We start from the raw sequence: 11,970 nt of genomic DNA on the forward strand, positions 1-11,970 counted from the left end.
ACGGGGCTGCTAATGTGCAGCAGAGAGCAGGGGGCTGCTAATGTGCAGCAGAGAGCACGGGGCTGCTAATGTGCAGCAGAGAGCACGGGGCTGCTAATGTGCAGCAGAGAGCACGGGGCTGCTAATGTGCAGCAGAGAGCAGGGGGCTGCTAATGTGCAGCAGAGAGCACGGGGCTGCTAATGTGCAGCAGAGAGCACGGGGCTGCTAATGTGCAGCAGAGAGCACGGGGCTGCGGGAGTGCAGCAGAGAGCACGGGGCTGCTAAAGTGCAGCAGAGAGCACGGGGCTGCTAAAGTGCAGCAGAGATCGGCGGCTGGGAGCTGAGGCGAGGACAGAGGGGGGAATCTCTGGGATAATTCTGGGCTCTCTCTGGAGAGTTCCAGGGTCCCGGTTAGTAGCTGGGCAGGACAGAGCAAGCGGGAGGAGTCCGGAGCGGGGGCAGACATGGGCAGAGTGGCTGGCGGGGAGCTAGCAGGGACAATGAACCAGCGGCGGCTGGTGGGTCGAGTCAGGCTTTAACTGCCACTGATCGCTGATCGGGCACAGCTGCGCTCCTTTAGCAGCTGTGCCCGATCAGCCTGGGCTGTCAGCTGGCCAGGAGCACAGCACAGAGAAAGGAGGGACCATGACAGTCTCTTGTTCAAAATCCTTAGTTCATCTCTCAAAAGTAAATATCCATGTCAATGCACATGTCAGTGCCATCAGAATGACCAGTCCTTGTGTCATTGTGTGGATAAAACAGTCAAATTGCTCAGTCATGTTGTCATTATAACAGTGTTCTCTGGAGGGATGTTCTGAGTTAAAGCTTTGAGCTAAAGTTTTGATGACCGTTATTGTAAATTGTAAGTTCCACCTTAGTGTATGTGGGAGATTGATTGCAAGAGACTGGACAAGATTTACGTTTACGCTTTTACTGTTTTTATTGTACTTTGTTGACAGACCACGTCATTGTGATACAGAAAGGAAAACAGCGCTGCATAGCACCTCGAAAAAAGCAAAAAAAAAAAAAGTAGAAAAGTGAACATTGGACAATCTCCTTATGGAAAACTGTACATGCAGTGCTGTAGGAATTACAGTGCAGTCTTCCTACACCTCCTGACATTCCTGTCTGTTGGACATAAATTCTCCTCCACATCACGAATATCTTCTCTTGTGTCTTTGAGTGATTTCAGAAAACTCTAACTCTGCACACATTTTCCTTCGTAGAGAAAGTCAAGATTCACCTGGGAGCAATTTACCAATTCAGGACAGATTTAGAAAAAAAAAGTCTAATGGAAATGTGTAGAAACATCCTTAACATATTATGACAACTTGTTCAACCATTTTGCATGTAAAGATTTATGTGATGATCTAATGCCTAAATGTTGTGGGGGGTGAGACTATTCAACAGAGACCCATTATAATACATTTTGATCAACATCATAAGCAATGATAATGTAGGAAACAGCAGAGAATTGTACATAATCATTTGCATGGATGAACCAAAGCATTTGCAACTTTTTCAAAGAAATGAGAAACTGCTTTTTTGATGTGCACAAGTGACACAATGATGTGAAGATTGAACAAGTAGTTTTGAGAATTACAATTCTGATGTGAGAAATGTACCAAAGCAGCTGAGAAAAACTGTAACTTTGACCCGTCTTTGCCTGCTCTTATGTGCCTGAACTTGGGTTCTCCGACCTGCCCCCATGACACAGTGATGCAAGGACTTGTCATTCTGATGGCACTGACGTGTTCATTGACACAGATATTTACTTTTGAGAGATGAACTAAGGATTTTCAACAAGAGACTGGCTTTTGCAGGTAATCCATGGTGTTTTGCAATTTGTACGAATTGTTTTGAGAAATGCACTTACTGTTTTGCAAATGTTGAGGATGATTCGAGAAATGTACCAAAACAACTGAGAAAAGGTGGAGGATATTAGCATTGAATGGACTGGAAAGATCTGTATTCACACAACAACCATCTGAATTTCAGTGACAGTAAATATCCAGACATCTGACACATGAATGAATAAGATTTGTTCAACGATAAAACCTGTTTCTCATTAGTTACTTTCAGCATAACAGGCTTTGCAGCATTTATAATATTATAAATAATCTCCAGTATTATTGAGTTCAGCCACGATGTCTCAGATGTCTCTCTGCTGTCTGACATCTGTGGAGGTTTTTGTGCAGCTGCTTCACTGACTTCACTCACTGTGTCTCTTCGAGCACAATAATAAACAGCAGAATCTTCTGCTGTCAGACTCTTGATCTGGAGGTACTGAGTGCTGCTGGACACATCTTCAGTCATCGGGAAACGATTCTGGAAGGCGCTGGCATAGCTGGCAGAGTTTTTTCCTGCATCCATCCTCCCGATCCACTCCAGAGCTTGTCCTGGTCTCTGTCGTATCCAGTGAATATAGTAGCTTGTCATGTCAAATCCAGATATGATACAAGACATCTTCACTGTCTCTCCAGGTCTTTTCACCTCAGATGGAGACTGGTCCAGTCTGATCTCACTCCAGACTCCTGGAAGCAAAGAAACTCTGATCATCATCATCATTCACACTATTACAGAAAAATTCTTCAGCAGTTTCAAGCAGGTTTGTTTTTCTCACCATGAAAACAAACTATAAAGAATAAACTCCAGGAAATTATATTTTCCATTCCCAAATAAACACTTTATGAACAGAATGTTTGACCCTCAGATGTTTTGTCAGAAATGGAATAAGAATAGTGGATGTGAGTTTATAAAGGAGCAAATCTTTGCATAGACCTCCCTCTGCAGGTTTCAGAAGGAAGCGATTTGACATTCAAAGACTCAGTTCCACAGCTCCTTCTAAACATACTGGACAGAAGATAAGAGCATTAAATACATAAAATAATCTGTAGTTGTTCCTACATTTAATATTCTTCTGAATCTGACATGAATGGTATTTCTAGATAAAACCTGTAAAGTGCTGATATCTCACTGCTTTTTGTTTTCACTGAGCTTCTGCTGTCAGTCTTATTTCTATCAGAAAACATTCTGTGTGAATATTTCTGATAAACTGAACTCACTACCTTCACACTGGGCCAGTATTCAGTTTGGTAATCCATCCATGAATTTTACCACGTTATTATTTTAAAGATAATTTTTCATAAATATCATTTAGACAGTAACTTTTATCGCACAATATTATCAAGATTTTATTGTGGTAGTTCATGTTTTATTGAAACAAAACACCACCATTTCTTTATTTACTCTTATCTTTATTCTTATATAATTTTTCAGTCAGGAAAAGACATTTCATAGCCAAGCATCCATTTATTTTTCAAACCTAATAATTTGCTCAGACTCCCACATAGTTCTGCACTCTTTCTTACCAAAGTATTAATGCCACAATAGTTTAATTTAGGGCACCTCTGTAATGAATTTTACTTTCTAATTCCAAACTGTGACTATTAAACTACTGGTGGTTTGATAAAGTGGAACTGAGGAGACAGTAGCACTTTTTTATTGCACCATGATAATTCATTCAATATCAGTGTTGCTTTCCAGATGATCCTGGACAAGTAGATCCAAAACAATCAATAAAACAGTAAGACACCATTATACTAGAGACTGCTCTTGAATGCAGCATTTCTCTAAATCTTTCACTGCTAACCTGGTGTTACATTAGTGGTCGCTGGTGAAGATGAACTAAATAGTGCATTTAGGTTAAGATACAGTAAACCAGCAAATGGATTGACTGACAATATATTCAGATATTATGTAGAATATGTGCTTAAAATTTATGTTTAACAACAATTTATTTCTCAGGAATGTCTTTAAAAACAACTGAAATATCACTGATTAAAGTAAAGATGCAACAAGTCTGAGAGAATTATCTAAACTGAGGATGTTTTTCATGTCTGATGAGGACTGTAGGTTTTTGTACAGCTGTTCAACCAACTTCAGTCACTGTGTGTGTCGAGCACAATAATAAACAGCAGAATCTTCAGTCTTCAGGCTGTTCATCTGCAGATACAGCTGCTCTTTGCTGTTGTCTCTGGAGATGGTGAACCTGCCTTGAACTGACTGAGAGTAATAGATGGTATCACTGTTATATCTGATATTAGCGATCCATTCCAGTCCTTTTCCAGGAGTCTGTCTGATCCAGTTCATCCAGTAGCTACTAAATTCTATTCCAGATGTTGTACAGGTGAGTCTGTGGGATTCTCCAGGTCTTTTAATTGCAGGTTCAGATTCTGTCAGAGTCTGACTATCAACACCTGTCAAGGTAAAAATACAACCAATCAGATGGACACTTTAAAACAGAAAATAAAAATATGTCATCAGCACCAGTAAATGTGTTCACCTGCCCAGCAGAGAGTTACCAGCAGCAGTGTTGTCCTGTAGTCCATCATGTTAAACTGTGTGTCCACTGTTTTCTGTTCTCCTCTCTGCAGACATAAGTAGAGGTGGAGGACGTGCATTTTGCATTGACTCCACCTCACTGGGAGGACACAACTAGAACTTGACATTTACTTTATTTGTTTTAAAAAGTGTAAATGAACAGATGAGAGGCATGTTTAACCCTCTGAACCCCAGAAACCCACCAGCTGGATTGAGAGGCTTCTTGTCTTCATAAAAGGGCTACAATTACACCATTTATCAGAGCTGGACAGTGAAAAACAGAGGGAATTGTCACATTTTTGAACTGTCCTTGAACTTCTCCTTTGTAGCCTGTTGTTTTGTCATCAAGGGAATTTATTCTACGTTTGATTTAAAAACTGGTTCCGAACAAACCATTTCCAATGACAGTTTGTGTAAAAAATGCAATATTTGATGCTCTTAGATGTAAAAGAGAGGTCCTCGGTGATTCAGCTGCAACTAACAGTCTTGTGACAAAAATTCATGAACTTTTCAGCTGAACTGCAGGCTGTGTTTATACACAGTATACAAATAAATTAAAACATTTAAGAGGTACAATATCTAGTATGTGGAATCACCATTACTTTCCAGTTTGTACAATGAATAATCAAAGAAACTGAACTTTATTTATTGTTTTCTATGATTTATGACATTAGAGCTTTGTTATTTTGCACAAAAGACAGTTGTGAGTTCTCTGTTCTATGTTGTGGTTGTTCTGTTTCCACAGACATGCAGGACTTTATACTGCAGGGAAAAATGAGTCCACAGTGAGTAAAAATATGACAGGAGAAGAAAATTCATAACCTGTCTGGGGTTCAGAGGAGTAAAGCATCTCTGACATGTTTAAATTCAGCTAATCTAACATGTCTTATTTTTAGATGTTTTTTCAAAAAAATCTGAAATTAAACTTGAGATTTTCGAATTCTTCTTTATTATAATCAAATCTTTGGTTCCTGTTTGTCTGAAACAGTGGATCAGAGCTGTAATGTCTTTGATTCCTTTCATTTCCAGAGATGGTTGTTTATTTTGAATGATTTAACAACATATTTAAAAGGATACACAGAGTGTTACTTTATATTTTTACTCTGCTGCTTACAAATAGCAGATGTTATTATGATGACTCCATGAACTTGTTGTCTGTGGAGGTTTTTGTGCAGCTGCTTCACTGTCTTCAGTCACTGTGGACTCGAGCACAGAAATAAACAGCAGAATCTTCTGCTGTGAGGCTCCTGATCTGCAGGTACTGAGTGCTGCTGGACACATCTTGAGTCAAAGTGAATCCACTCTGAAAGGAGCTGGCATAGATAGGTGTCCCTGTATTTGTGCTCATACCCCCAACCCACTCCAGAACTTGTCCTGGCTTTTGTTTAATCCAGTGCATACCGTACCCTGTCATAGTATAACCAGATGTTGCACATGAGATCTTCATCGTCTCTCCAGGTCTTTTCACCTCAGATGGAGACTGGTCCAGTCTGATCTCACTCCAGACTCCTGGAAGCAAACAAATCATCATCATCATCAATCACATTTCTGTTAACCACATACAGAGTCTTCAGTGTTTTCAAGCAGAAATGATTTTCTCACCATGAACACTAATTAGAAAGAATAAAGTCCAGGGAATCATATCTTCTATTCTCAAACAACAACTCTATGAGTGTTTGTGGGTCCCAATTGTTCCGTCACAAATGACATGAGAATTGCAGATGGTTTGTTTATAAAGGAGCAAATCTTTGCATAGACCTCCCTCTGCAGGTTTAAAAAGGGAATTTTCTGTAATTCAAACTTCTGTTGCATGTTAGTCCCTGCAAGCATGTTGAGTAGCAGATGAGAAAAATTAATCATATAAATATTCTGCTATTACTTTGACTCACAACACTCTACTGAGCTAAATAATCTATAATCATACACAAACACTGCAAAATGCTTTTTTAAAATTATTTTTTCTACCATGATAGTACATATATTCTAACTTCAGTTACATTTTTCTCCAATTATTTCCTCGAATCACTTCAACCATCTTGATCAAAACAAAGTAAATGTTTTGTGTAACTCTGATATTATCTGGTACATTTAGTTTCTATACCTGTTAAGTTGAATTATTATCAGTCTTCTGAATTATAAATGCAAACTAGATATTTTCTAAACCATTTAACAGCACAAGTTGTGTTTAGAGTTTATTCGTCCCATTTAAGGAAGAAGTTTCAATAAGTCCTCAAACACATTTATTAAGAACCACTGTTACACATGATAATGTACAAGGCAGACATCACAGAGGATCTACAGGTCCTCATGTATAATATCTCTACATGTCTTATAGAACAGAATTTGTGTAAATATCTACAGTTCATCAAAGCAATTTGATAAATCTAAATAACACCTAAAATAAAAATAATAAAAAACAAAAATAATAAAATAAAAATATAAAAATGTCACTTGACCTAGACACCTCTGTAGATAAGGAATGAGAAAGAACCCTCATTATTATCGTCTTCCTACATGGCCATCTTTACATTCCTCTTATTAACAGACAAATCTGTGTCTATGTAAAGGAAACTCTCAACTCTGAGCCATGTTTCAGCTCTTTAAAACATGAACTAATGCTGATACAAAAGACACAAAACTTTACTTTGAATCCCTGTAATTTGGACATGATGGGTTGATATAAAAGACCTGTATCTCTCAGATGGTTCTTTCTATTCTAATGTAAAGTGACTCAAACTAAATCAGAGACTTGTCACTATAATGCAGTGTCTGTTATCTGTATGCAGACTTTTACTGCAGGTAAAGATCAGTATCACACCTGAAACTGTAAGATGTTCAGCAACTTAAATTGATGTTAACAAGTGTGGCTTTACGACCCAACTAAAAAGTAACTGGTGCCAAAAATGATGTTTCTCATTCATTTATAAGGTTTTTCACATGACGAAGGTCTGAAGAGTGCTGTAGGAAATTTAGCTCTTTAATTCCAAACTATCAAGTTTTATTATTGCACCATGCTATTTCATTCAATATCAATATTTCCTTCCAGAAACTCCGAGGCAGGAGTTTCTGATTTTTGACAAATAGTTTGTTCAAGTTAAGAGGCAGCAATCTCACAAGCAGTTCAGTGACAAGATATTAAATATCATGTAGAAAATGTGCTTAAAATCTGTGTTTAGTAACAATTATTTCTCAGATATGCCTTTAAACAGCAACTGTCACTAGTTATAAAAATGATGTTCTTAACTGAGGATATTTTTCATGTCTGATGAGGACTGTAGGTTTTTGTACAGCTGTTCAACCAACTTCAGTCACTGTGTGTTTCGAGCACAATAATAAACAGCAGAATCTTCAGTCTTCAGGCTGTTCATCTGCAGATACAGCTGCTCTTTGCTGTTGTCTCTGGAGATGGTGAACCTGCCTTGGACTGACTGAGAGTAATAGATTCTATTACTGTTATCTTCGATAACAGCGATCCACTCCAGTCCTTTTCCAGGAGTCTGTCTGATCCAGTGCATCCAGTTGCTACTAAATGATATTCCAGATGTTGTACAGGTGAGTCTGTGGGACTCTCCAGGTCTTTTCACTGCTGGTTCAGACTCTGTTATGCTCCAACCTTCAGCACCACTCCAAACAAACACAGCAACCACCAACAGTGTGAGCTGTCTGTCAGCCATGTTCACAATGTGACTAATATGTCTTCAAGTCTGGAAATTTCCTTTAAATACACTGAATCCACATGAAAATGCTTCCATGAGGCTCCTCCTGCATCAGTCAAATCAGAGGGCAGGTCTATAAACAGCACAACATGAGATTCAACATCATTTCAACAACTCAGCAGCTAAAAAACATCTGTTTAATCCGTGACGTTAAAGTAGCATACATTTTCATAATTTAATTTTTCATCTTTGATGTCTCATCCAGCAGATTCTGTTAAATATTTATTGATTTAGGAGAGTAATATTGTAACATTTTGTTGACTTTTGACATGAAGATAAAAATTAATATAGTCTCAAAAATATAATAATGAAGAAAAATAACAAAAACTATACATTTCTGAGTTTAAATTATTAAATTAATAGTGAAAATTTAAATGAATGATTGAGTTGGTTTCAGCTGGTTGAAGGACTGGATTCTGTCAGACCTTCAAAGGTTTCAGAATTTAAATTATGTCTTAAGCCACAGACTTGCAGAGAAACTTCAAGCATCAAGAGGAAATTCAACACTCAGGAACTGAAACTGGTTTGACTATATACAAAATACTGATGCTGTAGTGAACAGGAAAATATCTGCTTTCTTATCTGTCAAATAATCTCCGCAAAACAGATCTTTGTGTCACATTTAAGGAGATTACAGCAAGTGATTTTATAACTATTCTGTCCTGGCTGACAGATAGCGAACAAAGTCGAGAGACTCAGTAGTTCCATCTGAAGATGCTTTACTGAATCTTCTCTACACGTTTTTTGTAAAACTGCAACACAATGAAATATACACAATGTCACAATTAAAATATGAATGAAAATAAATATATGCAGCAACACTGGTCACACTTTCCTTCTTCCTTTTCAGGTTGTAAATCAGGTAAGTACATCACACTTAAATAAAGCAAACACATCTTTTACAGTATGCTTCTGCAGGTACGTAACAGCATAAACACAATTAACAGCAATACTGGTTCACACATAAACATAGCATACAACACAAACGAGGTTTAACAATGAACTGAATTAGCCATAGCAGCTAAACTAGCCTCGTGCTAGCGGTTAGCTTCGCGATTAGCATTAGCATCGTTAGCACGGTTTTCGTGACTCAAAATAAACGTCCTGAACACCATCTTCAAATTCACAGTGCCACAAAACAACTAAAATAATCATTGCATCCATACTCACTGTTGGTTCCACTCCAAGACTCAGACAATCAACTTTCTGTGGTGGAGCACTTGCAACGTATGCCTGAACACTGACACTGCCTGGTCCTTAAAGCTGCAGTAACTAAAAATAACCACCAGGGGGAACTTAACCTTTCAGTCACTGCCAGGAGTCAGAACAATAACAGACATTTAGTCTCACCAGGCTAAAAATGTTTGAGTGTCTGGAATGTTAGTTTTAATATTATTTTATTTCACCATGATAATTCACTCAATATCAGTCTTGCTTTCCAGAAACTCCTGGCCAGGTACATGCAAATAAAACCCAATAAATTCGCACACTATTATACTGGAGACTGCATTTTTACAAATCTGTTCCTGCTAACCTGGTGTTACATTAGTTGTCAAGGGTGAAGATGAACTGAAGTACGTTCAGGTTAAGATACAGAAACCAAACAATGGTTTCAGTGACCAGATATTAAGATTTTATGTAGAATATGAGTGTACAACAACTGAGATGTCACTGCTTATAAATAGGATGTTTAGGTGTGAGAGAAGTGTAGTAGTAGGACTATTGGACTACACGTCCCATGATGCTTTGCACCTACGGGTTGTGGTAGGTTGGCTAATGTCTGAATACAGTGTCCTGACAGAACTCTACCGCGTCCTGGTCCTTTGTTATACATGGTGTCAGAAGCGGCGAACTGTAAGTCTCCGCGATATTTTCAGATGCAGTATAGTGCAGTTAAATTCCGGAAGAAGTTTTCGTGTGGTTTTCGATCGGAAATGACCGACAAAAAGACGTCGGCAGATCGTTTTTGGCGCTAGCTGCTAGCTGTACGAGCGTAGCTACGATACGGCCCCACTCGGCGTATGTCGGCGGTAGAGGGAGAAGTACAGAGAGACGGCGCATTAAGTTCGGAATCTGACCGTGAAGAGATGAGGGATTCAGCAACGGAGATGGCGACCACTGTGCAGTTTCTTCCCCCAGAGCCATTTGACTTTTCATGTCCGTCAGAATGGCCAAAGTGGATCAGAAGATTTGAAAGGTTTCGCATTGCAACAGCTTTGGACAGCAAAACAGAGGAATATCAGGTGAATTCACTGTTCTATGCAATGGGAGATGCTGCTGATGACGTTTTAGCAGTTTTGCCATTAACTGTTGAAGACAAAAAGAAATATGAAGCCGTCAAAGCAGCGTTCGACAAGCACTATGTGGGAAAACACAACGTGATCTTTGAGAGAGCACAGTTTAATTCCAGACGTCAACAGGACGGTGAGAGTGCAGAAATATTCATCACAGCTGTACACAAACTTGCAGAAAACTGTGGATTTGGAGTGCTTAAAGAGGAACTCATAAGGGACAGAACTGTAGTTGGAATAAAGGACAAAAGACTGTCAGAACAGCTACAAATGGACTCAGAGTTAACACTTCCTAAAGCCATACAAAAAGTCAGACAGAGTGAAACTGTAAAGAAGCAACAAACAATACTACACAGCAGCTCTGCAGAAGACAAGACACTGAACATGGACAATGTAAGGACAAACATGAAAAAAGGAAAGACACAAACATGGCAACAGTCGAAGAAGGGACAAAAGCCAGTTAAGCAGTTTGAAAAAGAGTGCGGCCGCTGTGGTCGTAAGAACAAACATTCATGGAAGGACTGCCCAGCTAGAGAGGTACAGTGTAGAAAATGTCAGAAAAAAGGACATTTTGCTGTAGTCTGTCGCAGTAGTGAAGCTGCAGGATTAAAGGAAGTCACTGAAAATCAAGATGACACAGACAGTGAGGAATGTGTCTTCCTGGGAGAAATAGGCACAGAGAGGTCTCAACCCTGGACTGAAAAGGTTACACTGAATGGGACAAAAGTAGAGTTTAAACTTGACACAGGGGCAGATGTTACGTCTATTCCAGATAAACTGTACAGACCCGAAAGAGACGGTAGGCTGCAGAAACCCACAAAGAAACTTTTAGGGCCGGGCAACCACCCACTCAAAGTTAAGGGCTGCTTTGGGGCACAGTTAGAAGCGAAAGGTCGAAGTACGTCGCAAGATGTCTATTTAGTGTCAGGCCTTGTGCAACCACTGTTAAGCAGACCAGCCTGTGAGGCATTGGGGTTAGTGTACAGAGTGGACACAGTCAAAGAAAGTGAGACAGATTTTCGAGCAGCGTACAGAGACGTGTTTCAGGGTTTAGGAATGCTGAAAGAACCTTACCATATAGAACTAGAACAGGGAGCCATACCTGTAGCCCTCTCTGCCCCACGACGTGTTCCCCTCCCCCTCAGAGATGCTGTGAGAGAAGAGCTAAACAGGATGGAAGAGATGGGAGTCATTTCCAAAGTCACTGAGCCTACAGAGTGGTGTTCAGGCATTGTTGTCATTCCCAGACCAGCTAAAAAGCCACCCAGAATATGTGTAGCTCTCACACCTCTGAACACAGCAGTGAAAAGGGAACGCCATATTCTCCCAGCAGTGGATCAAACACTGGCTATGATGAAAGATGCTAAAGTGTTCACAAAACTGGATGCCATTTCTGGCAAGATGTTCGACGTCTCCTGGTCATGGCTAACTACCTCGCTAAGTTCATGCCACAGTTGGCCACAATAACCACGCCGCTTAAAGAGCTGCAAAAAGAGAGAAATGAGTGGATATGGGCAGAGCCACAGGAAACAGCGTTTCAGAAACTGAAAGAGATACTAAGCTCTCCTGAAGTGCTTGCGCAGTATTCCAACACAGCAGA

At 39.5% G+C, this 11,970-nt stretch overlaps 2 gene segments (V, D, J or C); both read right to left on the minus strand.

The window, feature by feature from the left end:
- Positions 1 to 515: 515 nt before the first annotated feature.
- LOC129347606 (Ig heavy chain V region 23-like) lies at positions 516 to 2,696 on the minus strand. The segment is given in 3 exon segments: positions 516 to 590; positions 2,057 to 2,514; positions 2,604 to 2,696. Coding segments are annotated over 3 exon segments (582 nt in total).
- A 1,007-nt stretch (positions 2,697 to 3,703) lies between these two features.
- LOC129347613 (immunoglobulin heavy variable 3-7-like) lies at positions 3,704 to 4,476 on the minus strand. The segment is given in 2 exon segments: positions 3,704 to 4,239; positions 4,326 to 4,476. Coding segments are annotated over 2 exon segments (432 nt in total).
- Between the last annotated feature and the right edge of the window lie 7,494 nt (positions 4,477 to 11,970).

Source organism: Amphiprion ocellaris, chromosome 19 (genome assembly GCF_022539595.1).
Source record: "Amphiprion ocellaris isolate individual 3 ecotype Okinawa chromosome 19, ASM2253959v1, whole genome shotgun sequence".
Taxonomy (NCBI): domain Eukaryota; kingdom Metazoa; phylum Chordata; class Actinopteri; family Pomacentridae; genus Amphiprion; species Amphiprion ocellaris.